The 27615-nt window shown below is 54.4% G+C and overlaps 12 protein-coding genes across 12 annotated transcripts; 6 read left to right on the top strand and 6 right to left on the bottom strand.

Annotated features, from left to right (window-relative positions):
• Window positions 1-348: 348 nt before the first annotated feature.
• Window positions 349-3283, bottom strand: CDEST_03595 (Putative HRDC domain, 3'-5' exonuclease domain, HRDC-like superfamily, ribonuclease H superfamily; the record flags this gene model as incomplete). The annotated part of the gene is made up of 5 exons (XM_062919754.1): window positions 349-1915; window positions 1966-2156; window positions 2207-2540; window positions 2670-2863; window positions 2921-3283. 5 exons carry the CDS (start codon window positions 3281-3283, stop codon window positions 349-351), a joined length of 2649 nt encoding a protein of 882 aa, XP_062775805.1.
• A 419-nt stretch (window positions 3284-3702) lies between these two features.
• On the top strand, window positions 3703-4886 carry CDEST_03594 (Putative mitochondrial distribution/morphology family 35/apoptosis). Its single transcript, XM_062919753.1, has 5 exons — window positions 3703-3870; window positions 3937-3974; window positions 4052-4125; window positions 4201-4291; window positions 4369-4886. The coding sequence occupies exons 1-5, from the start codon at window positions 3830-3832 to the stop codon at window positions 4374-4376; spliced, it is 252 nt and encodes an 83-aa protein (XP_062775804.1). The 5' UTR covers window positions 3703-3829; the 3' UTR covers window positions 4377-4886.
• CDEST_03593 (uncharacterized protein) lies at window positions 4790-4969 on the top strand (the record flags this gene model as incomplete). Its single annotated transcript, XM_062919752.1, has 1 exon — window positions 4790-4969. The coding sequence occupies one exon, from the start codon at window positions 4790-4792 to the stop codon at window positions 4967-4969; it is 180 nt and encodes a 59-aa protein (XP_062775803.1).
• A 934-nt stretch (window positions 4970-5903) lies between these two features.
• On the top strand, window positions 5904-8752 carry CDEST_03592 (Putative phosphatidylinositol N-acetylglucosaminyltransferase subunit Q/GPI1; the record flags this gene model as incomplete). The annotated part of the gene is made up of 7 exons (XM_062919751.1): window positions 5904-6023; window positions 6082-6174; window positions 6360-6506; window positions 6574-7687; window positions 7750-8211; window positions 8280-8368; window positions 8444-8752. 7 exons carry the CDS (start codon window positions 5904-5906, stop codon window positions 8750-8752), a joined length of 2334 nt encoding a protein of 777 aa, XP_062775802.1.
• Window positions 8753-8909: 157 nt separating this feature from the next.
• On the bottom strand, window positions 8910-9415 carry CDEST_03591 (uncharacterized protein; the record flags this gene model as incomplete). The annotated part of the gene is made up of 2 exons (XM_062919750.1): window positions 8910-9353; window positions 9413-9415. 2 exons carry the CDS (start codon window positions 9413-9415, stop codon window positions 8910-8912), a joined length of 447 nt encoding a protein of 148 aa, XP_062775801.1.
• A 1000-nt stretch (window positions 9416-10415) lies between these two features.
• Window positions 10416-10994, bottom strand: CDEST_03590 (Putative zn(2)Cys(6) fungal-type DNA-binding domain-containing protein; the record flags this gene model as incomplete). Its single annotated transcript, XM_062919749.1, has 3 exons — window positions 10416-10508; window positions 10706-10725; window positions 10859-10994. 3 exons carry the CDS (start codon window positions 10992-10994, stop codon window positions 10416-10418), a joined length of 249 nt encoding a protein of 82 aa, XP_062775800.1.
• A 1596-nt stretch (window positions 10995-12590) lies between these two features.
• CDEST_03589 (Putative NAD-dependent epimerase/dehydratase, NAD(P)-binding domain superfamily) lies at window positions 12591-13808 on the top strand (the record flags this gene model as incomplete). Its single annotated transcript, XM_062919748.1, has 1 exon — window positions 12591-13808. The coding sequence occupies one exon, from the start codon at window positions 12591-12593 to the stop codon at window positions 13806-13808; it is 1218 nt and encodes a 405-aa protein (XP_062775799.1).
• Window positions 13809-15368: 1560 nt separating this feature from the next.
• On the bottom strand, window positions 15369-16033 carry CDEST_03588 (uncharacterized protein). Its single transcript, XM_062919747.1, has 2 exons — window positions 15660-16033; window positions 15369-15571 (listed from the first exon to the last, which is right to left on the bottom strand). The coding sequence occupies exons 1-2, from the start codon at window positions 15897-15899 to the stop codon at window positions 15440-15442; spliced, it is 372 nt and encodes a 123-aa protein (XP_062775798.1). The 5' UTR covers window positions 15900-16033; the 3' UTR covers window positions 15369-15439.
• Window positions 16034-17086: 1053 nt separating this feature from the next.
• Window positions 17087-18004, bottom strand: CDEST_03587 (uncharacterized protein). Its single transcript, XM_062919746.1, has 2 exons — window positions 17872-18004; window positions 17087-17816 (listed from the first exon to the last, which is right to left on the bottom strand). The coding sequence occupies exons 1-2, from the start codon at window positions 17877-17879 to the stop codon at window positions 17201-17203; spliced, it is 624 nt and encodes a 207-aa protein (XP_062775797.1). The 5' UTR covers window positions 17880-18004; the 3' UTR covers window positions 17087-17200.
• Window positions 18005-18569: 565 nt separating this feature from the next.
• Window positions 18570-19499, top strand: CDEST_03586 (uncharacterized protein). Its single transcript, XM_062919745.1, has one exon. It carries the CDS (start codon window positions 18578-18580, stop codon window positions 19415-19417), a length of 840 nt encoding a protein of 279 aa, XP_062775796.1. The 5' UTR covers window positions 18570-18577; the 3' UTR covers window positions 19418-19499.
• Window positions 19500-19868: 369 nt separating this feature from the next.
• On the top strand, window positions 19869-22987 carry CDEST_03585 (Putative fungal domain of STAND protein). Its single transcript, XM_062919744.1, has 5 exons — window positions 19869-20329; window positions 20379-21007; window positions 21062-21462; window positions 21729-21836; window positions 21889-22987. Exons 1-5 carry the CDS (start codon window positions 19920-19922, stop codon window positions 22924-22926), a joined length of 2586 nt encoding a protein of 861 aa, XP_062775795.1. The 5' UTR covers window positions 19869-19919; the 3' UTR covers window positions 22927-22987.
• Window positions 22988-24441: 1454 nt separating this feature from the next.
• On the bottom strand, window positions 24442-27187 carry CDEST_03584 (Putative proteasome component (PCI) domain, 26S proteasome regulatory subunit). The gene is made up of 3 exons (XM_062919743.1): window positions 26534-27187; window positions 25119-26443; window positions 24442-25057 (listed from the first exon to the last, which is right to left on the bottom strand). Exons 1-3 carry the CDS (start codon window positions 26799-26801, stop codon window positions 24914-24916), a joined length of 1737 nt encoding a protein of 578 aa, XP_062775794.1. The 5' UTR covers window positions 26802-27187; the 3' UTR covers window positions 24442-24913.
• Window positions 27188-27615: the final 428 nt, after the last annotated feature.

The following is a 27615-nucleotide window of genomic DNA, read 5'->3' as shown; positions in this document are numbered from 1 at the left end:
ATGTATGGAGGGGAATTCCGCATTCTAATTCCGCACTTCATGCGTCCAGACTTCAGTAGAGGGCGTTGTCAGTGTTCGACATGTACATCTGACACTTCAATTCTCCCTCAATCACCCAAGAACTCGCCCCCCCCTCTTTGATAGCTTCACGACCAAGGCACACATACACGATGATGACATATTCTCTGTTTTGCAACAAGCCGGGGTATGTCTATAACCCATCTATCGACCATTGTCCAAAACCAAAAGGCTGGTGGTCGGTCGGCAGTAATGCTAATTATCCCTCCACGGCCACTGCTTCACACACCAATACAGCACACATCTCACCAAAGACGGCCGCCAGACGCCTCATTTCTTGAAGGTGGCGCTCCTCTCTCCTCTTGGGGGCACTGCCTTCCTCGCACCCTTGAGTGGGTCGTTGCCCGTCTTCGAGTACGGGTCGAACGTCGGCTTGACGTGCGCCTTGCCGCGGTTGCCCGTCCGGTTCGCGTGGAGCACTGACGTCGCCTTGCTGTAGTCGAACGTCTCCTCCTCTTCGTCGTTGTCACTCGAGTCCACGGCGGCAGCCTCCTCCTCGACCTTCTTGGCCTCCTTCGCGGCCTTCTTCGCAGCCTTCTTCGCCTTCTTTGCCGCCTCCTTGACCTCCTTCTCCGCTTCCTTCTTGGCCTTTTCTGCCTTCTTTGCCTTCTTGCGTTCGGCCCTGGTCTTGCGATTGTCGAGCGCTGATCGGTATCTCTCCAGTTTCTCCTGCTTTTCTGCAGCGATGCCCTGAGCCTCCTCCAGCTGCGTGGCATTGGCCCGCTCCTTGGTCAGACGCTCGACCTCAGCCTGGGCCTTTTCTAATTCCTCCGTGTAGCGTGTGATCTTGTCGGCCCTTGTTGACGCCACCTTTGCCTTGCGCTCGCTGGCGCTGAGCTTGCCCTTCTTGCCCGACTTCTTCTCTGACTCTGGCCTCTCCAAGACTATGTCGATGGAGCCCTCGTCCGAGTCCGATTCGTCACTGCCATCGGAAACGTCCTCTACCGGGGCCTTTCTCTTGGTGCCTGTCTTGAGGGTGAATTCCTCCTCCGGCTCAGGCGCCTCGGGCTGAGCAGCAGCAGCAGCAGCAGCGGCGGCCGCCGCCTCGGCTTCGGTCTCGATGCCTCCCTCCATGGTCACGTCCTCCTGAGCAGATACCTCGACGGTTTTCGCATCCTGCACAAACTTCTGCCAAGGGAGCATGACGTACTCACCGAGGCCGTTGGCCGCAGAAGACACCGCTTCCCAGGCTGAGCTCAGGGGCATGCCACCGAACAACTGAGACTGCGCCAGCTGGACGGGCTCAAGGGCAGCATCAACAGCATCCTCGCTTGCGACTTCCGCCAAAGGCTTGGCCGCAACCTTGGGAAGTTCTGACTTGAAGAAGTCGAGCAGCCGCGGCTCGTTGACGCCCCGTTCCCTCGCTTCTTGGTAGCGTTTCCATATTTCCGTCACGTTCCGCTTTGCGAGGAAGGCATGATTCGGGATGAGAGCGTGGAGGGCTTTCGCGTCGGGAGGCATGTGTTTTGCGATGTCGCCGATGATGCCATTGGGCAGGACGAACGGAGTGCTCTCGTCTTCTCTCCGGGCCACCTCGTCTCGCCAAGCCCAGATAGCCCTGTAAACAGCAAATTGCTGGCCTGAGAAGGGCATTGGGTGCTTGAGGAGGGTGTTGTACCAGCCCTTACTGCCCTTTCCGGTCTTAGGATTGAATGTTTCACCTCCGTACCGGCTCAAGGAAAGAGTCTTGGATTTTTGGAGGGCCGCCTCAATATAGTCGCTGCCGGGGTTGCCACGGTCCGACTTCATCACGAGCTCATTGCGCATCTTGTCGTAAATGTAAAGGAGGTAATGCGTGTCGGAACGGGCGTAGTAGAGCATTTCCTCGGACAGGGGACTGTTCATCGTTAGATACAAGCAACTCGTCCATTACCGGCGATTACTTACCGCACTCTCCAGTCGGCCAACTGGTACTTCTTGTCGGCGTCAAAGTTGACAAACTTCTTGAGCAAAAAGGCCAAGCTCTTTTGCGGATAGTGCAGCACCTCGCATGCCATGCCCGTGTCGAAGAGACCGTTCACGTACAGTCCGAGATCGCGCTGCAGCCATACCATGTCCATGAATGCGCCGTGAAAGACCTGCTTCTGTTAGATATGCCGAGAGAGGATAACAAGGGGGATGTGCGGACCTTGATGATGCTAGGATCGGCAAAGACTTCGTTGAGCACTTCAAGCTGGCCTCTCCAAGGCTTCAAAGTATCGACGATCCAGTCCTTTTCCCTTGTGCTGATCTGCATGAGAGACGTAAGTCCGACGTAAGTCCTGAAATCGTGATGTTCCAAGTCGACGGCGATTTCCTTCGCCTTCTTTAAGTCCTCCAACATGTCCAACACGCCCTCGTAGGTATCGACGAAGGTGGCTTCGGTGGTTTCGACAGGTTGCCAGGGGATCGGCTCGGCTTGCTCGTAGACTCTGTTGGGATATTTCGCCTCGATGATCTCGGCTTCATAGGGATGCTTGTACCTGTATCTTTCATCAGCATGATCGATCGACATAGCGCTTCTTCTCTCTTCGGTGCGACTCGTATGCATATTGCTGGGATCCATGGGGCCGAGGGAAGATGAGTGGCTGGACAAGGGGGGCAAGTCGTACTGAACAAAGCCATCGTCCGTTTCGACGGTTACCAGGCTCTCCTCGAGTGGGACCTTGGCGTGGGGCTTCTTGGTGATGACGGGCTTCCACGGGGCATTGTTGTCGACCAACTGAGCAAAATGGAGCTGAGGTTTCGTGATGTTCGCACTGCGGACAACGGTCCCGGTTGTTTTGGGCTTTTTGGCCTGAGGAGCCTACACAGAGTCAGCAGACGATGCATTTCGTGCGAGAATGGGGGTGGGTGCACTGACGGCATCGGCGGCGGGCGCATCCTTCCTCTTCAGAGCTCCGGTATATTCGTCGATGGAAGTGTCGGCCTTCTCGAGAACGGAATCGACAATGTCGACGATGCTCCGCCATCGCATGTCAATGTCGTCGGTATCTTCGAGATCGGGCGCATTGAGGCCGCATACGTCGGCGGCGGACTTGAGAAGGGTTGTCGACAGCTCGAGGATGCGGGTGGTTTTGGCGTCGAGGTCCTCGCCGACGCTGGGATCGACAGCGCGCAGGAAAGGCAGATCTTGGGCGGAAACGCGATTGACCGACTTGACGGTGGCGACGAGTGCAGCCTGGACATTGTCCTGGAGGGACTTGAAGTCCTGGGGGGACGTCATGGTGTCGGCACAGCGGGTTGGGGGTCTGGTAGAGGCTGTCGCGATTTCGCCGTGAAGTTTGACGCTCGAACAAAAATTATGCCTGCCTGCGAAAGAGACCCCCCCCCCCCCCCCCCCCCCCGGGTGATAAGATAGTAGATACAGCTTATCGATAAGGTACATCAATGATAAGGATGACCTTACAGCTGCCGTAGGTTTGCGAGGGGTGTGAAAGAAGCGACGAGGGAGGGACTCTTAAGGCTGGTCAAGCTTTACAACCAGAACTGTGAGTTTGTAAAAACATCAGATGTGTTTTGTCGGGCGTCCATTTCTGGAGTGTTTGGTTTCTTCGGGGCAGCGAGAAAGTGAGGGTAAAGGGAAAAAAGGGTTGGTGAAGAAACAGAAGCTTTGGCCGTGACGTCCGCTGGCTCAAAGTACAGCGGATGAAGCCGTGGATCTTAGGCATACAGAGCCCCCTGCGACAACGATTTTGCCGACTTGCAACCTCACCCGCCGCCAGCTTCCCGCGACCTCCGCCAACCAACAGACATCAACCAACAAGTCACCATGTCTGCTTCTCTAGCGCCCGAGTGCAACGAAGTCAAGGAGTGAGTGAGAGAAAACCTGGTAGGTTTGGCAGATATCCTCCATCCATGCTGACCCTCGATAACCAGGCGCTACGATACTTGCTTCTTGAAATGGTACAGCGAGAGTAGGTCTCCCTCCTTTGCCGTCATGGCATTGTAGGGTTGTCTGCTTGCATGCAGCGAAGCGGCTAACACGCGCAAGAGTACCTCCGAAGCAGCGGTACAGACAACAATGAGTGCGCCGACCTCTTCAAAAACTACCAAAAATGTTTGACGGTGAGTGCATCGGCATCGGCATCGGAGGAGTGAGTCTCTGAGTGTGACTGACACTCACTGACTGACATGTCGCAGGTGGCGCTCAAGGAACGTGGGATAGACAAGCTGCTGGACGAGGCGCGGGAGGACCAGAAGGACAATGACGCGACGTACATGGGACGCAAATGTGAGTGCTCTTCGTCTCGGCCCCTACGTGTGAGTCTACAGTGCGGATGGGACGGAATCTGACCACTCTTGCAGGAGACATTTGAATCAGACTAGCACGCAAGATGTATGTCGAGCGCGTTGTTTCCCAGGGTTGCAGTTGCATTTTCCCCGGGCGCGTTGTGGCAGCGGGAGATGGGCAATCTCAGGAGAATGCCCCGTTGTCTGCTTCCATGACGTGGCCGTAGATGAACAAGTAAGCGGATGGCGGCGGTGGGAGGGGATTTCTTCCTCGACCTGCTTGCTTGCTTGCTGGGCGTAAAGGAGCCCGTCAGCTAAGCGTAATAAGATGCTGCAACGGCAATTTGAACATTCCGAGATAAACCTGGCAGCTGGATGCGTAGGGGAAGGGGAAGACGTTGAAGAAGAACGGATTTGGTGAGCTAGAAAACATTGAGATCAACGTCCGGGCTCCATCCACTTGAAGCACCGGGTATTTCCCAATGGTGAGAATCCAAGTATGTGTACAGATACATGTCCGAACACGTGTATCCGTACGCATTCGCGCCATGTGATTGTTTACATTGTTTCTCTTTGTTCGTCTTTTTCGTTCCTGCACCACCATTCTATCCCCTTCAAGCCTTTTATTCCATCGCTACCTCGCTTCCTGCCTACCTACCTACCTAGGATACATCATTGATTCATCTCCCATGGTCAAAAAGCATGGGCCGCATACTGGGCCAATCCCAGCCCGAGAATTCAAGGTTGCTGATGAACTTGTTTCCAGGTTCCAGACCGTCCGCGACCGCCCACATCCCCGTCAGAAACCGTGTCCCCTGTAGTGACCAGTCCCAGTGGAGTGGACCTCCTCCATATCACCCAATGCCGACCATTTGGTCCCTTGGGGGCGCTAGCAACACATTTCAATACCTACCTACCTAGGTACCTGGCGTGTGTACTACAGAGGTAGGTAGGTAGGAACCCGGGTAGGTAGCTTTAGCGGCATAGGTCAATTGCACCAGCGGCCTATTGGCCTGTCGCAGACTCGTCGCCGCTGTTGCAAAAACCGACCTGGCATCCACCGACAATTAATCACGTTGCGAATTCCCACATATTTGCTGCCTTTCCCTCCACCCACGAAGCTTGTCCCTTTGCCTGGTCTTCGCCCTTCAGACTTCCAGCGACCACACGCTGTCTTCCCTCCCCTCCCCTCCTCCCACGCTCCCTGCTCCCTCCTCCTACTCCTCCTCTTGCTCTTACTCGTCCTCGTCCTCGTCCTCCCCCCAAAGACAATCGCGTGCGCGTAAGCAACACCACACTGCTGCTGTACAACCATCACCGCCACTACCGTCGCCTCGATCTAGCCCGACCGTAGCAATCCTCCTCTAGAACGAGTTCCCAAAGAAAGACAAGACACGTCGAGAGTTGAACCTTGCGACCCCACGATCTTCTACAAGCTTCGGACCCTCGTCCAGCCCCCCTCTCTCCCCGCGCCTGTCCCGCCATCCCGGCCGAGTCCGCATTTCGCCGCACAAACCGCAACCCGACCTCGATCCCCTTCGGCCGTCCCTTAAACGCACCATCTATCTTGGCGACAAGCCTCGGCATGCACTGTCCCAGGGAATAGCGATTCTATGCACCCCCTCTCTGTCCTCAGCGTTGGCATCTTCGTCGCTGGCTACATCACCGCCCGATGGGACCTGGTTACACGCCTCTATGAGCTTGCCATATTCGCTTGGGACTACGGAGTTGTTGTACGTAGCTTTGCCGATCCTCCCCGGCCCGGCTGTCTCTGACCCCAATTCCTTCTAGACACGCGCCGCCAAGGGCTTCGCCCTCCTAACCTTCGTCTACCTCCTTATATTCATTCCCGTGGAACGTTTGGCCACCAAGGAGGCGAACCTGGTACGACGAAACACCTTGGATGCCCCCCGCTCAGACTTGTCTTTTCTGCTCAACTACCTACTGCCACGAGAGCTTCTGGCTAATGACGGCACCCGCCACAGCACCCCCGACCCCCCGGAGCTGGCGTCTCGGCCAGGGAACAGTTGCGACGGAGAGGGTCCTTTTAAGCGCCGTCTCTTGCGCAGCCCGAGGCTGACATGCCAGAAAATGACGGCTTAATGAGGATATTCTGGCCGACGGACATCCAGCGCTCCGACCTGCCCGGTGTCGTTGTGGGATGGAGGAACTCGAGCCTGGATGTCTTCGTCGTCGCCATCCTCGACGACGTCGATGTCAGCAACCCCCCCTAAACATACACCACCGCCGATGACCCCCCCAAAGCAACTAACCAACAAACAGGCCGGCCACGTCGAATTCGCTCTCAAAATCGGTACCCTCTTTCGAAATTCCCCTCATCCCGTCTACAGCATCTACGAACGATGCGGCCACGGAGCCATGCATGTCCTGGGCCTTGCCAACCCCAGCGACGCCGTCGTCCTCGATCCTTCCCTGTTCGTCGCGACGACCCCAGCCGCCGCAAAAGTCCCTCGTATCACTTGCGCCAAAGCCCTGAGCATTCAAATCATCCTTTACGACCGCCCACGCCCCGGCAGGATGCAGTACATCTCGCTGAACCCCATATCGCTTGCGCTCGGAAACAAGGAGGCCCCGGGCCTGCCACCGACTGAACACATGGCCGAGGAGGAGAAGCAGGAACTGAAGCTGAAGGAGCAGAAGAGGAAACTTGTCGACAAGCTTAGGCTCCACACCATCATCAAGCGATCGCCCTCGCCAAAGGAGAAGGCTCTGCCCAAGATTGTGAACCAAATCAACTGGTCCTGGGAGCTTGAACAGCTGCTGCAGAAGAACATTTCGCGCATCGGCACCAGACCAAAGCGGACGCTCAGCGTCTCGGAGCGAGTTGTCGAGAACGTGACGACCGTGCGGAACTTCGTATGGGACCTCCTGATCCTATACGTGCTCCCGCTGATCCAGTGGGGGTTCGTGTACATGCTCATGGGTCACAGAGCCGTGGCCGAGCTCCTCCTTCAGATCCTTGAGTTCCGTCTAAAGGACAACTCCCTGGCCCTGAAGGACATCTCGGCGACGGCGCAACAGGTGGAGATCAGGCTTCAGCAATTCTGCTACTGGCCTATGCAGTACACGACGTTGCGACAGCGTAAAAACGACTGGGAGAGCGTCACGACTAGCCATCCTGACTATATCCGCTTCTACAATAGCTTGTGGCTTGTCGCCAACGATGTCATCATCGGCATCGCGCTGGGATCCTACATCATCGATAATGCCGAATGGGCCGCCAGTGCAATCAGTGGGCTTTTGAAGGTGTACACAGTCGAGGCACTGCAACGGAGCATTACTTGGCTGATGGACTGCCCTGGGGGCTTGAAGCTGAATAAAGACTTGGCTTCGTTCCTCGGAGACCTTTTCCTATGGGTTATCGATTACTGGTCAAGTGAGTTTGCCACGGAGGTCCCGTTCAGAATGATTGGAAGAGACCATCGCTGACCCAAGCAGACTGTATCGCGACCCTTGAGCCAGTGCTGCCTCACGTCATCTGGTTCATTGGGTTCTCCAGCTTCGCCGGCGCTAGTATGCCCATTGCCATGTTTTCCGACCTGCTATCCGGCCTGACCGTCCACATCTACTCGTTTTATCTCGCGTCTGCTCGGATCTACCACTGGCAGCTGACGATCCTCATCTCACTCTTCCATCTCTTCCGTGGCAAGAAGCACAACGTCCTCCGTAACCGTATCGACTCGTGCGACTACGACCTAGACCAGCTTCTCGTCGGCACCATCCTGTTCACCCTGCTCTTCTTCCTCCTCACAACGGTGGTCGTCTTTTACCTCAACTTTGCCGTTGCGCGCATGGTCATCATCTCGCTCAAGGCTGTGTTCGATACGCTTCTCTCTTGTCTAAATCACTTTCCCCTTTTCGCGCTGATGTTACGGGTCAAAGACCCGAGGCGACTTCCAGGTGAGATTCGAGTATTCTTCCTAATGGCGGGTGTCTCTTGCACGACTAACATGGCCATGCATACATAGGCGGCATTCGTTTTGAGCTTCGAGATACCCATGATTATAGACTTAGTAATACTTCCAACGAACCACCAACCTCGGTCATCTATCTCAAGGTAAGCAAGACCCCCAGCCTCTCTTCTTTCATCACTCGAAGCCATGTGAACCTTGATATCCTAACCGCCGCGCAGTCCATCCCCCTCACATTCCGTGCCATGTTCCACCAGTACTTCCAAATGGGGAACCGCATCCGCAAGCACTACCTATCGCCACAGGTGCTCCTTTGCTTGCTGACAGGGCAGTTCGTCCCGCCCCTCAACCGCAAGAATCTGTACAGCTTGCAATACAGCATGCTGCCCGCGCGCCGCGCAAACTTTCGTCAGATGTGGGACGCCATCACGACAGCGCAGCCGTCGAGGAAGCCCGCGCCGTTCGTCATGAATGGGAGGAGGTATCCGACAGGGCTTGGCGGCGGGGGGAGGACAAGATACCACCATTAAATAACGAATTCAACGTGTTTTTCTACTTCATTTCTTCTTTTCGTCTATATGCTGCATTGTTCTGCTGCCGTCGAGTGATTATATCATCATCAACGTCAGGTCACTCCGTGTTTGCATTACTCAACTGCCCGTGATTGCACGAGCGAGGACGACGACCTTAACCCTCGTCCTCGCAGCGCCTGACCTCGGTCAACCCCCCGCTGACCCACGAATCCTCGCCGACGCCGAACATGTATGTCAGCCTCAGGTCGTCGTCGAGCGCCGCGTCGGCGTCGTCGGCGTGGCCGAGGCACTGGGTCCCCTCCGGCTTTGGGTCCCAGAAGACGAGCGTCTCTCTCCGGCCAGCCTTTTCGACGACGGCGTGTGGGTGGCCGTTCCAGAGGCCGAAGAGGAGACCGCCGCAGATCGCGACGCGGGCCTGTTCGGGACCTAGGGTGAGGGGGTCGGGCCCGTAGAGGCGGGTGAAGGTGCCGTGGATGGCGAGGAGGGAAGCGTGGCCTGGGCCCGGTCCCGGCGGGGAGACGGAGGTGCATTTCCAGGCCGGAGATGGGGCTGTGAAGGCTAGGGGGAGGAGAAGAGGGGCGAGGATGGAGGGTGGTTTCTGCGGAAGGGGGTGTTAGTCTAGCGTTTGGGACGAGGGAAGGGGGGATGTGGAGGTACCATTGTGAGAATGGAGTGGTTAGTCTGCTGGTGATGGTCTGCCTGTCTGAAGATCAGAATGTTGGGATCCCTTAGGGGCGAGGTCAAGAGTTGTCGGTTCGTATGAACAGCCCACAGACTAAATTGGACGGAAGCTGGAAGGAAGCGTGTCTTATCATATGTCCCCGAGACATGGACTCAGCATAAGGGTCTCTGGTTTAACCTGATCGTTTCCAGGGGGCAAGAGGCTATCTGAAGGTCGATTGGGCAACACAGGAGGGGGAAAGGATCTCGGGGGACACGGACGGGTGTAACTGTCGCCCAGTGTGCTTGGGGACCTCTGACGAGGCAGGTGATTCGAGGACAAGAGCGGGGTTGCCGTGGTGGTCGCTGGCGAGCCTCGAGTGAGGCGATTCGAGATGGGTTTGTTACTGAGTTGGAAAGAAAAGGCCGCATGTGGACCTGAAACGGTGCTCATGTTAGAAGGAGCGCGGTGTGATGATACGCTCTACGGACTACTCATTTTTTCACAATGAAGTTGGCCTGTCATGGGCGCTTCGCCAGTCTCCCACGGCCTCCATCCCCCGCGGTTACACCTCGTTTCGATTCTCCGCAGCCTATAGAGGAAGAAAAGACTCGATAGCACAGTCGTCACTTTCTACACCACCCGCATAGGCCAAATTCTAAAAGAGCAATTCCAGATTGCGACTGAACTCGTTCATGACTCTAGTTCGGCCGAATAGTTGGCCAGACAGAGTCGCACTGGACAGCCTGCATCAAGCTCTCCGTTGATTCTCGCATCGATGAGCCAACTAAGTCCTGGGAACAAACGACTCATAAGCTCAGTCCTTCGTCTCGCTGGTGCTAGGTAGCTGAAAGTTGAAGCTCGGCGATTGATAATTGCCCTTTGCAAAACTGGGTATCAGACTCCGACGAAGCGGCAGCTTGGTTGCGTGCGCCCTTGCTAGTCCGTTCCTTGGGAGTCGTCGAGTTTGTGCGAAGGCGGAAAGCCCGGCGCCAGTACCTATTTGACCGCCGCGGAGTCAGAAGCGCGGTGCCTCATGTCCATGGCGAGCTGTACGGCCGTCAAGCCCGTGACGGCGTTGTTCCACGTTGTCTAGGGTTGGTTGCTGCTTGAGCATCCCCATATATCTGTTCAGCGAACGACACATCGACATCCGGCGGGGTGGGGTCCTCAGGAAAGTCTGCCGATGTCAAGGGGAAGGCAAAACTGTCAGGTAAGACGCTATTGCTGTGAAACATGTTCTGCAGATACTGGGTCTCATCAATCTTTGCAGATTCGCTTGAACGTACTGCCAAACGCTCGAGCTCGTCTGCATCGTGTCAGCAACCATGTCATGAAGGCTTAGCCGCCCGTCGACTCTGGTGGTGCTAACAACCACAACAGCACCCAAGAAAAGCCGTCGGCCCGTCCTTAAGAAATGAAACTTTATGACTGAAACGTACGCACCTTGGTTTGCAGCTCGAGGATTTGTTTCCTCCTGCCAACGTCAGCTTTTCTTGATTGCGGATAGTCGCACCTGTCGCTGAGCCTGGCACAGCGGCCGCATTGTGGCCTAACGTGGTCGCATATCAGCTTCATGGAGCGGCATTGCCTGCGTAACCAAATGGGTGGCGGAGGCGGTCGCGTCTTTTTGTGTTCGCATTCTCAGTGAACGGGGTCCATGTTGACTGTCTTGGTGGTAGATACGAACATCACCGTCAACTCCGACGCGCCGAGTTAGGCAATCGATCGACTACTATTACATAACGGCTGTGGCACGAGTAATGCAGATTGCAACCCGCGAACAGATGACGTTGGCAACCGGGGCCTGCTTATTCGAATGAGCCGGAATATGATTATGTGAGTGAAGCGTTAGGTGTGTGGCTGGCCGATTCCGACAAAGTGCGAGCCGGATTGTCTCCACCACGGGTCCGTAAATCCCGGGAGTCGGGCTAATTGAACGGTGATACGAGACCGAAAGGTCCGACCGGGGCCCGAGATCTCTGTTAGTGCCCGGACCAGAGCCCGGTCTTTTCTTCGCCGGTGGAGCCGGTGCAGAACTCGTAGGTCGCAGCGAGTCTGTCGCTAGTACGCGGCCGATTGAACGCTCAGCCTAACCTAGGGGTTATCTGCCACTACTCTCTTCCCTATTGCCTCTATTCCCCTATTTTCTGCCCTCACTGTGTGTTCCTGTTGCCATTGTTGATTTCTTCAGTTCTACTGTTTCTTGTGGATGAGGGTGTGACGAGTGGATGGCAGGGATTTAGGAAGAGGGTTCACCATTTGGAAGTATCGCAATGCACGAGAGATTGAATCTCAGGGCTTGCACAGAGTTAAGAACACGTACTGCGGTGTGATGGCAGAATAGTACAGGAATTATAATCCAACTTCGTCAAAGTCCACGGAAACAAAAAAATTAATGCAACCGAAAACGTCAACACTGAGGGCAGGCAGTTGAATTCGTTCTCTGGGCGTTTCGTCGTTTCTTAGCGAGCGCACATCTGGATCGTCAATCGTGTGATGCGAAGCGCGCACACACCTCGCGATAATTCAGGCGTAAGGGCGGCAACGAAAACTTTTGAATTACCAATCTCGTATTCAAACACAGCGGTTTGGGAAATCGAGTTTGCAGCGTGTATCGTTTCTGGTAGACGACCGGAAAATTCTTGTTTCTGGTTTCGTTTGAGTCCCTTGTCGGGCGTTGCGTAAGTCCAACCCCTTGGAACCAAACTCGGGCGTCACGATTACAGGCAACTCTTCCAGACATCTGACCAAGTCGGGAAACCCTCGCGGTACCGATTGAACGGTGAGAAGTACTCCCTGCACCATTTTCAGCTTCGGCCATTGTTGACACGATGACGGATCGCCGGACCCCGCGTATCGCGCGATAGCGAGCCTTTTCCACAATCAGGAGTGGTGTCCTCGTCCCACTTGGGGTTCAACGACGACGGTTCTCTCGCAAGAGCTCTGTTTCAAACCACCACCAAAATTGTCACAAGTGGCAGACACGAAACCTCTATCTAAATAAAAAGGCGGGGTAGATATGGCAGGTCCAAAGATGCATCGCGAAAACAGCATGGATTTATAAGAACCAATGGTATATCGCTCAGGCCTTCAAATCCTTGGTAGGCGGCCCCCCCCGCGCGTACTTACGCACGCAGCCAGCCGCATCGCAACAACAGTCCTCCGCTCGCAATGACGCCGGAACGAAAGTACGCCATTCCCAAGGGCTCTACCGTTCTTGTGACGGGGGCGAACGGCTTCATCGGCTCCCACGTCTGCAACGAGCTGCTGCAGCTAGGCTTCAACGTCCGCGGAACTGTACGTGACGTGGACCAGTGCGCGTGGTTGCCGAAGACTCTGGAGAGCCGGAAACCGAAGGGAGAGTTCATGTTGGCTTCGTTGCCAGACATGGAGAAGAACGGCGCTTTTGACTCTCTGGTTGAAGGTGAGTTATCCATTCACAGAACCCACTCGTCATCATTAGTCTTACAAGCACCAGGCGTGTCCGCAGTGGTTCATGTTGCTTCGCCTGTCTCTTTCAGCCCGAACCCTGAGAGCGTCATCCCAAGCAGCATCGCCGTGGCTCTGAATGCGCTCAAAGCCGCCAACAAGTCGTCGAGTGTGAAGCGCTTCGTCTTCACGAGCTCGTCTGTCGCCGCAGCACTACCGAAGCCAAACAAGGGAGGGATCGAAGTGACCGCTGACAGCTGGAACACCCATTCGGTGGAGATAGCATGGAGGGAGGCGCCGTACCATCCTCAAAGGGCGTGGCACGTGTACGCAGCTAGCAAGGTGGAGGCAGAAACCGCGGTGTGGAGGTTTCACTACGAGAATATACGTCGCCGGTATGACTTGGTCGTCAACACAGGTCAGCCAGTTCAGCCGAGATGTCGTGTGATCAGGCCGGTTGCTAATGATTCAGCAGTGCTTCCAGGTACAAACTTTGGACAGCCGCTTGATGTGGTCAACCAAGGCCATCCCTCGACCTCGTCGTTCGTCGAGAGTCTCTGGAACGGCACGCACTTCGATCGGCTCGCATCTATTCCGCCGCGTATGCTATTCGTTTCTCTCCATTTGGACTCGCTGACACGAAACCCAGAGTACTTTGTGGATGTCCAGGATAATGCCAGACTCCACGTGGCAGCGGCCGTGCTCCCCAACGTCCAGAATGAGCGGATCTTTGCCTGGGCTGAACCTTTCAACTTCGATACAATTCTTGACATCTTGCGCACTCAGTTTCCTGGGAAGGGATTTGCAGACAACTTCCACAATTATGAGGAGCTCTCCACCGCAGTCGAACCCCAATCGAGAGCAGCAGAGCTGCTGGGGCAGATGGGAAGGGATGGTTTCGTTCCTTTGAAGCAAAGCGTCCTTCTCAACGTTGGAGACTCAAATGTCTTTGGGCCTTGAATGACCAGCGAATTAAATCACGATTGTTGGTGAATTGGCAATCGGCCAGAGTCGACGGGAGTTACGCCCTCCCTTTTCCATTCCATTACCTCAACAAGTCGGCAGCGCAGTACGACGCAATTTCCTTACACGTACATACTTGATCTACACAAATTTCATTGTCCTTGTCTAGCTTCAACACAAGGCCAGGTCATAGTGCCACTCCTTATGTAGATCTATCCAGGGGTCGATCTCGCACAGGGGTTCGGGAAATGCGGAGGAGGGAGAGAGAGAGCATTTACCGTTTCGTTGGTGAGCTGAAGAACAGTCTCAAGCACAAAGCACAACGCGTGCAACACAAGTTTATACACCTGGCCAGCGAACTTTGCGGCTTCTTGATTGCTTCTGTCCCGTTTTACATGGACGGGTTCTGCTGTAAGACCGGACTTGATGACCTTGAATCGTGTTATTTGTGTAAAGAGTCATGCGTGAGCCGGAACTTAAATCCATTCCAACCTTCCGAAGGCGGTTGTAATATGCATGTGTATTTGTCAACATTCTTGGCGCCGCTGATAGCAATCTTAGCCGAGCGGCTGCTCAAGGGTCTCCATATGTCTGTCGATCGAACCAGGTCTATCCTAGGCTCCGCGTTAGCGAGATGCCCCCAGAGAAAAACATCTTGGACTGACAGATCGTGCCTTTATTGAGACCAAACCTGTAAGCCATTGACGGGAGAGTCGGTGGACTGACGGGCTGATATGCAGGTGTCTCCGGCCGTCACGGGGGGCAAGCAACGTCGTAGTTGCAGACCAGCTAGTTGTTCGCGGTGTTCCTGACGGTGACGGTCGTATGGCCCATCGTGATGGGGCCGTAAGACGAGGAGGCGGCGGTGTAAGTGCTGCCCACCTGGGTGAGGCTGACGTTGTCGACCGTGCCGCGGCCGGAGCAGCCACCGATGCGGATGCACCCAACTGGCCAGAGAGCCGGGGATGAGGGGGAGGAGGCGGAGGAGGTGGAGAAGGCAGCGGACTTCTCTCTAGTAATGATCGGAGGTTTTTTAGTGAGTGGATTTATCACAACGAGAGTGGTGTTGCTGCCCTTGTGGAGTTAGTTGAGATGGGATGAACTAATGTTATTTGAACACTCTCGTTTGACAGCAAGGGTTCGTACTTTCTGTCTCCGTTTCTCCATAATAACAAATCCCGACAGTACCGTTATCCGGTGACAACCATCGATCTTACAATGTCCAGCATCTCGTTTTCGTTTTCGTCAGTATCTCCATGTTACATTGCCGCATATCACATCTTAACGGCGGTCAGTATAGACGAAAAAGCTGTGAATGTGAGGGTGAGTAGTCTATTTGCAACGCCATCCCTGCATCCAGCAGTCTGGCAATCTATTTTCCATCAAACCACACGACTCGGTCCACCAGCGTACCTGAGCAGCCTCGGAACACATATTTGTAAGAAAGTATGCATATGCAGCCTTGGTCTTTATACCACTTCCCCATATGCCGGCTTCGCTGACTCTCGGCAAAGCTGGGGTGGGAAGATTAACACCGTGAAGATAAATTGATTATGTCAAATAAAATGCATCCCGGAGTTAATTTGTACTTAAAAGCTACAACTTGTTTTCAAAACGGATCCCGATATCTAGTTCTCCGTACACACAGAGCGCCATCCGGTCTCATCAACGGCTCCCTGTGCGAGGCAGTAGTGGTAGGTGTCTTTGCCCTTGTCGTAAGCGAAGCCGACAGTGACGCTGTCCTTGCCAGTAACGCCGGTCTACTCAGAGAGAAAGAAGGCAGCCGTCAGCAATTGAACCACAAACTTTACATCAACGCCGGGAGCAATGTATGGAAGGAAAACTTACTAGGAAGAAAGGGATTTTAGAGAGCGAAGTGCACTTGCCGGACGCGACATTGGCAGCTGAGTCGTCGTATTTGTCACCCTGGGGACCGACGATCGCGTCCTGGAGTTCGATCTTGGTAATAGTGGTGGAGCCGGTACCGCCGCTGCCAGTCTTGCAGGTCAGGCCGTTGGGGAAGCCCTCGAATTGTTGCGCGGAGGCGGCGGCGCCAAGAGCGAGCAGCAGAACAGCGCGGGCAAACATGTTGGCTGAGTTCGAAGTTGTTCCGTCGAAAGAGTGCGAGTGCAGAGATGGTGCTTGGGTATCACAAGAAAACGCTCAAAGTGCGAATGTAGAGACCGTTGGGGAGAGAAGTGACCGTCTTGAGTGAGAGAAATGTGCAAGTAGTGTGTGGGCGAGCGAAAGTGGTGACGATGATACTGGTGCGGAGATGGAGATACTTATACTCGTCGTAGAGTTCCATGGACTACCCGATGGGTTTTGTGTCAGACCCTTGCGAGGTATAGCAGGCCTCCGCGATGATACAAAGTTCGCTTGCGCGTTGTAATATGTTAAGTATTGGCAAGGGGAAAGGAACCATTCGGCCGCGCGGATATCGGCGCCAAAGTGGTGTTGATTGCCGCGCCTCATGCTAAATTGGGCCGGCTGAAGGGTGTAGACAAGTTAGGGACACTGTCATACTTTCCTATCCGGATCATCGGAAGGGCGGAGTTGGTTGTTGTCAGGTGGGTGGTGGATATCCCAAGGCAGCTTATTATCTTTGAGTTCATAAGCGGCGTTACGTTTTAATGATAGTGGCTTGACGGGCTTGGCTTGGTTGCCGAGATGGCCCTGTCTGAAACGACACTTCTAAGCGACGACTCATGTAAAGCAGACCGCCGAATACTGCCTCTTTAGGCGGCCTGGCCACTCAAGCTCAGTTGTACGGCGCATTTTATGGAGAACTTTCCATGCTATATTCAATTTGTTTGTGTGATGTCTGTGGCCGTATTACATATGGCTTGGTTGGGGTTACGTCAGTTAGCAATGCGACTACCAACGGAAACTCGAAGCCATCACGCACCCTAGAGTCGCAAGCAGCGGCCAGCTCTATAGCCGGCAGCTTATGACTACGTGGCTTACCGTATATTTTAAACCTAAAGACGACGTGACTCTGGTCAACTCTATCCGTCAGGATGGAGGAGTCGAGATCTTTACACATCGGAACTTGTTTAGTTGTAAGCCGTTTATAGTGGTGGTGACAGAGCGAACTGCGGCTTACCCCTGAAACTTGGGGAATCATTTATTCGTTTAAAAATTCCCTTCATATTTATCTAGATGCCGTTTGGCCATCGCCAGGAGATAAGTCTGTTTTACGGCTTTGCCCCATGGCTTGTCGACAGGTCAAATAGCTAAGCACAAATCACGAGTAGTCAAACTGTATCCACTAAAATACACAACAGTCTTTTGTTCAAGAAATGATCTAAAGAGACAAAAGAAACCATAGGGAACGAGCCTCAGCACGTCCAGCAAACCCTAGTGTTCCGTGACCCTGCTTTGATCAGCTATTTGAAGAAACGCCCAAAGTGGGAAGTCTTAGCCTTCTGTACACCAGACTCATTGGTATCCATCACCTGCCCCTTCTTCGCCTCATCAGTTCGCCTCCTGTCCGGGCAATTCAGCGGGTAGCTATACAAGTTCTCCATCGTTCGATCGCTGACCTCGCCAGGGTCGCCTGGCCTGACCTTGAACCTTTTCGTTACTGGATTGACCCCAACCACATATCCATTTTCCGCAACTGTAATCGCAGTCTTCATCACTCGGCCGTCAACGTAAGTAGACATGATTGGACGATCGTTCCTCCTCCCCTGAGTGGTGATGTGTCTACCCGCCGTTGTCGCTGCCTCGGCTAGGATTGGTATCTTCTCCCGCTGAGATGCCGCCGGGATCCCTACCCCCTCAAATGTCCTGATCTTCGCTTGTTCTCCCGTCATGTGCTGCAGACCGGACTTCTGGTTGCCCTCTTCCAGCCACATGTTGGGTGGACGTCGGGTTGCCTTCGGGGGCGTAGGAAACTCGCTCGTCATGGGGACGCGCCAAGCGCGAACAGTTTTGTCGGCGGTAATTTTGTGGCCATCGGTCTGAATGTTGCGGATGACACGCTTAGTGGACTCGGATTGCCTACGATTTATGAGGTTAGGTGTTTCTGGAAGAGGCGTGATGTGGTTTGACTTACTCAGACATAGCGAGCGAGCGGCTAGATCAAATTGACATCGAAAACCACCAGGAGGGACTCTATACGAAAACAATGTTGGGCGAAATGAACGACGGTAACTGTGTGTCGGCTGATTTTGTTGACTACTTACGTCCTTAAGAAGGAGCTGTGATAGATATAGAACCCCACCCCCTTTCTGTAGAGCATGGACATCATACTATCCATCCGCAGCTCGCTCATATCGAAGTGTCGAAGTTTGGCGCCGGCTTGATCATGTTGGTAGTTGACGCCGGGGTCAGGCTGGCCGGCGGGCCGGCGACCATGGCCTTCACTTATGTCGCCGCTGCCACGGTTGGCAGTTGCATGACATACTGTTGGACGGATGGCATGCGTTGGTAACAGTAAGAATTGCCGCGGGTGTCCCAAAATCGTCTTAGTACCCTGTAAGCGGTTAATATTTGGTCTGGTCTCGAAGCAATTCGCCATTGCCCGTCGCCGTTCGACCTTCATCAACAATAGATGAAACGAAAATCTACTCCCTAAGCGCGCAAGCGATTGCCCGGGGTGTGTGGGGGAAAGAGTGTTGGCCAGTTGGTCGTCTCATCACAGCGGCTAAGTGGAAGTACCTACGAAATACTCCCTCCCCGGAGTGGCACAGCCACGCCTTCAGCCCCAGGTCTCCAAATACTAATAGGACGCATGCCTCGTCATATGAGTTGTTTTTGACATGGTTTCTTCATCATTCACAGCCTGGTCAGCCATAAGAATGTCGCCAATCGATTCCATTCAGGCTTTTTTATTCCTTGCCAAACATTCAAGCCTTGACATTCATTTTTCCATCACCACACCCTACGGCCTCGTTGTTGAGCTATCCTCAGATGAGCCCATAGAAATTCATCTCACGGATAAGAAGCTACTCTCTGCGCCGCAGACGCGGTCTCAAGTTCCAGCCGCCATAGCCATTACCGCGCCAGGAACCACATGCGAGCCACAGCTCAAACTGAATGTTGGCCAGGGACCTGAAGCAGAGTCAACAACGCAACAACGACACGAAGAGAACCCGTATCAGACAGGCAATCAACTAGAACCTAAGATTTCCTTGCCGCCAGGATACAAATACTATATCTCCCCGGACTTCGGGACCAACTTCATATGGTATGACTGGGGATGGCCCGGCAACCCCGAAGGCGGCGTCGACGTCCCTGACGACGAACTCGAAGAAAGATATTCTGCCTCCTGGTGCAATGCTTACACACACTGGGTCGACCGTTACACGAAAGCTTTTGAGGCCCAGGGGTGCCATCTAGGTGCCGATAACGAGGTTTTCCCTGACTTGGAAGAGCGGCACGCCTGGAATATTGAGGGTGCGTTGTTGGCTGCGTGGCTGGCTCTGCAAGATGGCGTTCACCAAGTCCAGTATGGACCGAGGAATGACGACAATCACCAGTTTGTTTTCGAGCGAGAGGGGGCTGAGACTACATTGGGCCAGTTCTTACAGTCTGTAAAACAGGCCAAGAATCTATTGCTTGACTCTGCCGAATATCAAGAAGGTCCGGTCTTGAACTAGGTTGTGGGATTATTGGAGTTTATCAAGGATGCAACTAAATTAGAACAATATGCCATTTGATACAGTTGAACCAGTTGCCGTTGTGGTGGGCATTAACTCCCTATTATGCACCATTCAGCAGGTTTGTCGAGGTCCACTTATGTGTCTAGTACATCCCCAACTCAGCAAGGCCATCGAGTAGTGATACCATCGTGGCGTTCCAACGCCAGCGATCACACAGCAGAATTGCTTGATCGTGATAAGAATAAACGGGGTATGGTCATCACGTGGCAGTCCGCCGTCGCTATCTTCTTGTAGCTTATTGGGTCAGGGAGCCGACAATGCATGTGGTCACTCGCATCATAAGGTGAGAGATGATAGGCTCCTCGTCGCCTGTTGGGCTGACAGAGAGGCGCAGCGGATTCCCTCCCGGGCAGACATACATAACCTCCAGAGTACACCTCCGACTTTCAGACAACCTCTTCCCGCAGCAGCCTCGTTACCTTTCGCAACTCAATCCGCGATGGAGGTGGGAGCCAGTCTCGTCGCCTTCATCGGCTTCGGGCTCACATCCATCAAAACCTTTCACAAGTTCGTTACGAGCATCAAAGATGGGCCGCAGAGGCTGCAGGACCTCGCACGCGCGCTCGACAGTCTGCGGGCGGCATACGAGCGAACCCAGGCCCTCCAAGAGTTGCCCGGCATCCTGGAGTCCAGTCCTTCCTTGTTGGAGCAGCTGAGGCGATGCAACGACGACGTCGACAGGTTCAGCAAGACCCTCGTCAAGATGCAGATACAGCCGGGCGAAAGGCTGTACAGCACGCTGCGGAAGAAATTTAAGCTGCCGCTCTGCGAAGACGAAATCAGAGACATGCTGAGCATCTTTTCGGGGCATGTCAGCAGCTTCACGCTTGAAATCAGCGTTCTGGATATGTACATTTCGTCAATCTTCTTTGGCTCACGGCCGTCTAACGAGTCGCAGCCGAATCGCGCACAGCAACTCTTCTGGGATCTCGCAAGTCATTACAGGGACTGAGCATCAGTCCAACATGATGAAGCAGCAGCACACGAGTCTCAAGGAGATCAAAGAAGATGTGTTTCGTTCCAGCTCGCAGATCGAACACGTCCAGACTGTCGTCAACGCTCTGGCACTGAAAGTCGAAAACTTGCCGGCCGTATCCACCCAGCACTCCACGTCGATTCTTGACATGCTTGTCAACCTCGAAGGGAAAGTCAACGAGTTGTCGTTGCGAGAACAGCAGATGTTCGATGATACCTTGAGATCTGTCAGCGCCTTCGACATCGCCCCTTGTTCTGGGCGAAACATGGAGAGCAGCAATGCCAGGGTGGTGGGCAGCATCCACCGATTATCTGCCCTACTCGACAAAAAGAACCGAGATGCCAAATCCGACGAAACTCAAGACATCATTGATGATCTCGAGACACTGCTTCAGCAGATGGACATGGTCTTTCAACATGTTGAACCAGGGGAGCTGATGAGCCATAGGAAAGGCTTTCGCGGCGTAGAAAAGGATCATTGCATGGATATGAAGCAGGCTATTAAGGTCTTGAAAGGCAGCCTAAAGCTAAAACTCAACCCTCAAACCTGGAGTAAGTGGATGGGAGCATGATACGTAGTTTATTACGTAATAATCGGTGTTATAGGCCAACGTGGTCCACTCAGTGGGAAAATAACGAAAAGAAAAGATAACATTGCGCTGTATCAAAGTCAACTTGGGGACTGGTTAGTCTCAACAAGAAGACAGTGGCGGAGCTGCGGAACTCAGGCGGAGGACAAAGAACACCAGAAATACTCCGCCACCATATCTTTCAAGCCAACAGCCCAAGGTGGCTCGCATCATATCAAAGTCTCCATACAGCAGCTGCAGCAAGCAAATGGCTTTTATGCATTTACCCCGGTCGTTTCAATTGGACGGATACGACCTAGCAACTCTCGCGTATTTCAATGCATTAAGTTGGGATTATTTGACGAATTCTTTCGATTGATCGCGACAGGGGAGGCCTCATTGCAAGACCGAGACGAGAAAGGGGCGCCACTGCTTCACGTAAGTGCTCTCATATACACTTAGTAGTGTTGAATGACAGCGAACAGACCGATACCTTGCAAAGTACGCGCACAGTCAGCTCGAGATTTGCGACTTTTTGATCAAACATGGTGCGGACGTTGATGAAATGGCTCGCGTTGGCCATGTTGATGATGAATATTTTGGGTAAGCTATTCTGTGTTACTCAGAGTGGAGTCAAAAAGCTAAAACAGTCTAGTGTAGACGATATTGCCATACCTCTGTGGCTCGCTTCTTTCTACTCAAAGAACACCTTCAACTGTTTGCTTGCTGCAGGTGCCGATCCAACACTTCGGTGCAATGGGAACCCAAACCAGGGAGAGCTGCATTTTTCACTCGCTTCATATGGCGATGAAGTAAGTAAGATTCTCGTCAGCGGTGTACTAAACAGTGCTAAGTAGATAAAAGCCCGTGTTTGAGAGCCTACTCAGCCTTGACGGAATCTTCTTTAACGTCAACGATCGAGACACAGATGGGCAAACCTTGCTGCACCACTCTCTTCTTTACGCCAGAACAGCGCACATCAGCGCCTTGATTAAGCTTGGAGCAGATGTTAATGCGAAGAGTTTCTCGGGGCAGAGCTGTTTGCATTATTTTATGCAGACATTACGAATGATAGATTTCGGCTTTGGTAGTGATGTTGCCGCGCTTGCCATTTTGATCGAAGCAGGCGCTGATATTTTCTCTCGAGATAACGAAGGTCGCTCAATCTGGGAAACAGCCACTGAGAACCAAGAAGAAGGAAGTTATGCCAGAGACGCACTGGACAGTGTGCTGGTTTCCTACGGTTACCACGCGGAAGTTTCCCGGTTTGCAGAGGAGGTACCTCGGCATGCCATCTATGTCAGAGATTGGTACAGTCGAGATGACTTCGAAAAATTGTGGGCGGGGAACGAGCATCTGTGCCCATACTACGACGATGAAGCTTTCGGCCTCGGTCGGGCGTCTTTCAGACATCATGGTAGACATGACGAATCTTCGGATTCTTCGTACGACGTGGAAGAATTAAAAGAGAAAGAATATGGTAACACGGGAAGTGAAGAGAACGAGTATTCTGACAGTGGAGAGGACGAGGTATTAGAGAGTGAAGAAGGTGAAAAACCTGCGAGTCAACAAACGGAGCCGGACGAAGCCACCAGTCCCCTCGAAGGTTCACTCACCGGGATTGCAAAGCAGATGGATAGCGAGCCAGAAAGCCCGACAGGTTCTGGAAGTCAGGATTCTCCCAGCCGATACCTCCACGAAGTTCCCCGGGACAACGGACAACAGGTGCCTCTTTCGGCCTCTGTCGCAAGCTGGCTCTCGACATCCCGATCTCCAGGGGAAACTGTGTTGAGCAATGCCTCGCCTCGGGGCCATGGGGCGGTTTCCCATGGGGTAGTTTCCCATGTTTTCGATGCCGAGCATGCGGATGAGATCTTCCACAACCCCTGGACGGAAGGGTGATGGGCACAAAAAGATGTGCGTGTGCGTTTGCGTGTCTGCCTTCATTCCTCATATATAAAGCACGAAATACATGAATTATCAACCGCAACTGACATGCAAAGGACTAGTATCCAACCCGTGTTTTTCTCGTTCCCTCCAAATGAGCCATAGCCAAGGCCGGTTTCAGTCCTGGCCGACCATTTCAAGATCTGGCACTTGCGGAAAACAGGGCCGACCGACCTCTACCAGAGACTTGAACAGGCACCAATTAGTAGTTTGTGTACTTGCGACTGTAATTTCATTCTAGGTCGATTGGGATACGTCAAGAAACGTACTGGTGTAGTACTTGAAGCAGCAGCACGGGATGCTTGTATTGCACGTTGCATCTGCTTTCTTCTCAATGGAGCGTGGACACCTTCGACGAGAGCCGCCGTCCTCTCGCATCCTCCAAACTTTCTAGTTCCCAATCGGAGTCCGACGAGACCAGCTGGCTTACAAACGACGTGCTGTGTCACCGCCGGTCATACCGGCTGAACTCCTCGGACGAAAGAGGATGTGAGTGTCGCCGACTCACACGGCTTCACGGGGATAGACAGAGCACTCTCTATATGAGAACGCTGGACTGCCAGATATCTTACCGATTCACTCGGCGTGATCTTACCTCTTCTTAACATGCCCCGTCCCTCTATATCCCAAAACCAAAAACCTGCAACCCTCCTCACCATACCCGTCTCTGATACCAGTACGCCCGTCTCCGATGGCAAAACCAAACACGAACCGCCCAATATGCGCGGCATCGACATTCTCATTGCCGTAATCGGCACCGCCATGCTCGGCACCGGCCTCCACGGCCTCCTCTCCCCCGCCGCCATGGCCCGCGTCTTCGGCGTCCCCGGCGCGACGCCCGACGCCGCTGTCTTCTTCGCTGCCGTCGGCGCCCGCAACCTCGGCGCCGGCCTCGGCGTCTGGGCCCTGAAGCTGCTGCTGCCGCGCTGCCGCCGCGCCTTCGGCGTCGTCCTGCTCTCCTGGGCCGGCACGGGCATCGCCGACGCCTGCCTGCTGCTGTCCCACCGTCGCGGCGGAGGACCCGTCGAGAGGGTCTGGGTGCATGTCTTCAACACCTACGTGCTGGTGTTCGCGGCGGCGGTCTTGCTGGCCGAGGATGGGGAGAGGAGCATGAAGGCCAGAACAACGGACCCCCTGGACAGTGTTCCCTAGGGTCGATATGTGAGAAGAAGAGAGACAGGGGCCTCTTGGGCTGGAAGTAGGATATTGAATGTTACTTTGAACCTGTAGTAAACCGGGTAATGAGCAACAGTGACGTCCAATAGAACACCGACTTCAATCGCCGTTGGGACGGTATGGTGGTCAGTTGCCGCCCTATTGTTTTGGTCGCCCTCACTGGAACAGCTCAACGACGATGACAGTATTGTCTGTCTTCCAACGTCAGGAGCCTGAACGCTACAACGGGCTGCGAGCAGCCTCCGTAGACCAGTCGTGCGTCCCGTCGACCACTTGAGCCCACAGGACTCACTCCTCTGGATCAATATTAGAGCAATCAGATATCATTCACAAACGCACCTCAGGAGTCGGAAGAATAGCAATACTGAATCGGGCAACCCCCTCCAAGTCTTGCGTTATCTAGTACACAGGGCCGTATGTGACTGCGGCCTGGCTCAACTCAGACGTACACGCCCCGCCATCACAGAATCCCCGCCTCCCCATCCTCTCTCCTAGGATGGCGGGGATCCCAATTCCTCGCTGCCAACTGGTAAAACACCACAGCATGCGTGCCCCGCGTAAGGAAGAAAAAGATGTCTATCACACGCCCGGAATCATTTGCCAAAGGCCCCTTTCCCCTCCCAGCGCCGCCCCTTCATCGAAAATCCCAAGATCAAGCAGTCCCGCCGTGTTTCCAGGCCACTTGTTCGAGGTTGTAACGCAGGCCGGTCGGGCATCGGCAAAACTGTTGTTGGTAACACAGCAGAAAAAGTATCGATAAGCGTTGTTACATTCCCTCAAAGTCGCCGCCGAGGTCGTCCTCATCCAAATCACCGTCCTGTATCTCCTTGGCCATCTCGCGCTCGCGCTCGCGCGCTTCCTGGGCGTTCTTCAACTCGAGGCGGTGTTGGTTCATGGGGAAACGCATAGCCTGTGGGTGGTGTTGTTAGTCGAGTTTCAGAGAATGTGGTAATGTGTTGGGTTCAGCTTACCTTGACACTTTCGTCGTGCAGAGCCAAGCACGCGCGGATTCTGTCGTGGAAGGCTTCGCCGGGCTCCCGCGTAGCATAGACATCGCCGACCTCCTTGCTCTTCATGTAACCATGCTCGCGGTCGAGGGTAGCCTCGATAACTCCATCGCGAATGGCCTTGGCGACGATGTACTCGGCCGACTCTTCGCTACCGAGGTCGAGGCGGATGCAGATGTCGCGGAGCGAGATGCGAGAGTACGAGAGAGACATCATGCGGATACCCGTCTTGATGACGTTCTGGCGCAGACGCAGAATCAGGCTGTAGGTGCCATCCCGGCGGAAGGTGTCGGCGTGATCCGCAATGATTGTCTCAAAGTTCTGGACCTTGCCGACGCGGACGGCCTGGACGAGGAGGAAGTACGGGTGCAGGGAAAGCTCCAGAGTGGGCTGGCGGAAGGTGGACCGCTCAGGGATGTCACCCATCAGCAGCTCAACAACCAACAGAAGCTTGGTGGCCGTCTGGGAGAAGCCAACGGCGCAGGCGCTGGAGGGCGCCTTTCTCGTTGCGGCCGTGAGGTGCTCGTGTGCCTCGGTGTATCGGAGTTGGATGGCGCGGATGCGTCCGAGGTAGTACAGGAAGCGGGCGACCTGGTTGTTGGCAGCGTTCTCGGGGAACTGTGTGTGGGAAACGAGCAAATCGGCTTGCGCAATGTGGGACGTCAGCAGGTAGCTGCGAAGCAGAAGCACAATGACCGAAGCTTGCGTGTCGATGTCCTTGCGGAGCACGGCGGTGCGCAGGGCGGCCAGCAGAGTCGGCCGGATAGCGACGATCGGAGACTGGGAAGAGGGGGCCTGGGGAGCGAGGTTCTCGCAGAACATTGAATAATAGAAGTAGACCTTGGCGGAGAGGGAGTCTAATGTGCGGCGGTTGAGGGTGTGGATGCGTTCCGAAAGCTGCTTGGAGAAGTCGGCTCCGCGCTGGAACTGCCTCGAGTCGTAGAGGTACACCTGGATGAGGATGCCGAGGAAGATGTCAATCTCCGGGATGACGTCCTTGGTCTCCTTCTTCGGGGCATTCTTGGCTTTGGCGGGCTCGCTGTCGACCTCCATCTCGGGGCTGGTGGACTTGCCGAGGGGCACATTTTCGCGGCCAACGGCGATCAAGAGCTGCTTGGCAACGTTGCCGGAGGTGACGGTCGCTGGGAAGGTCTCGACGATGGCCTGGGCGATGATATCGGGGGTCAGGCGCTTGCGGATGGTCGAGATGGACCGCAACGCTCGGAGGGAGAATCTGGCATCAAAGAGGGCGACGGCGCGGTCTAGCAGAGCGAAATTGCTCTTGATGTCTGTGGGAGAAGCCAAGCTCGTTAGTGATGTATTCCGTTTGGCAGAATGACACACGCATGCCCGGTGTTATCACTCGTCCCATCACGTACCTGCCACAGCCTGCACCACAGGGTCGACCTTGACCTCTGCGTCATCTGCATTGTTCTCATCGCCCATCGCAACGTCGCCGTCGGCATCCGCTGGGATGGCGGCTGCCTTCTTGGAGGGAGGAACAACGACAGTCATCTCCTCGTCGCCGTCCTTCGCCGCCTTCTTACTCTTGCTCTTGGCGTCCTTCGACTCAGCGTCCTTGTTGCTGTTGGGGACGCCGTTCTCGAGGGGATCCTTCCCGCTGCGCGAGGGTGTTTTGCCCGGCATGTTTGCTCAACCGGTTGGCGGTATGTGAGTGTGTGTAAGGGAAGTGTACAGAGTGCTGCTCGGGATGACAGCAATCGGATTCGATCGTGGAGTCGCGCCCGGGGAGCAGGTACGGATTAGGTGTCTTTGGCTAGGTTGCGGAATCCCGGATCAGGTTGCTGTGTCGGTTGGGCGAGAAGCGGAAGGAAATGTCAGGTGACACGGCCTCGAAAAGAATCAAGCTGAACGGGGAACTTGACTATCGGAGCTCTGTCGGAGTCGGCTTTCGTTGATGTGAATGGGGGGTAGTGGGTTTGCTGTTGTGGCTGTTTGCCTCGTGATGCAGGAAGGTTCGACGACGGGAGGAGAGAGCTCTCAAAGATTGAATACCTGAGGCTCAGGTTGCTTGCTGCTCTCAGGCCCGGCCCTTTGGCGTCTGCTCGCTGCTCAGGGCGGCGGGCAAGCACCTTACTTCTCCCAGCACACTAACCGGCACAAGGTCACGGTACCTTGATGTGGGTCAGGCACGCGCTCAGCACCACCTCGTGCACATGAGCGGCAGTGGCGGTGGAGGTACCGAGTACGTGTGCACAATTAGCCAGTGGGATTGCCGGGGCTGCTGGGAAGCATAGATCAAATCCCCCAATTGCTTAGGGAGGGGACGTGTTCCAGGCGGTGGGAGTGACGTTGTCGATGCTGCCTGCCTGCCTGCCAGGCCGCCAGCTGCGGCACTGCGGTGCCTTTTTTGTATAATTGTGCACTTTGAGTAGGAATTATGAATCTGTTCACAACGATCCCCTCCACGATTACTCAGCTTTCACTCAAGAGGCTATCC

This window comes from Colletotrichum destructivum, chromosome 2 (assembly GCF_034447905.1).
Source record: "Colletotrichum destructivum chromosome 2, complete sequence".
NCBI classification, from domain to species: domain Eukaryota; kingdom Fungi; phylum Ascomycota; class Sordariomycetes; order Glomerellales; family Glomerellaceae; genus Colletotrichum; species Colletotrichum destructivum.
This window is presented reverse-complemented; position numbering and strand designations above follow the sequence as displayed.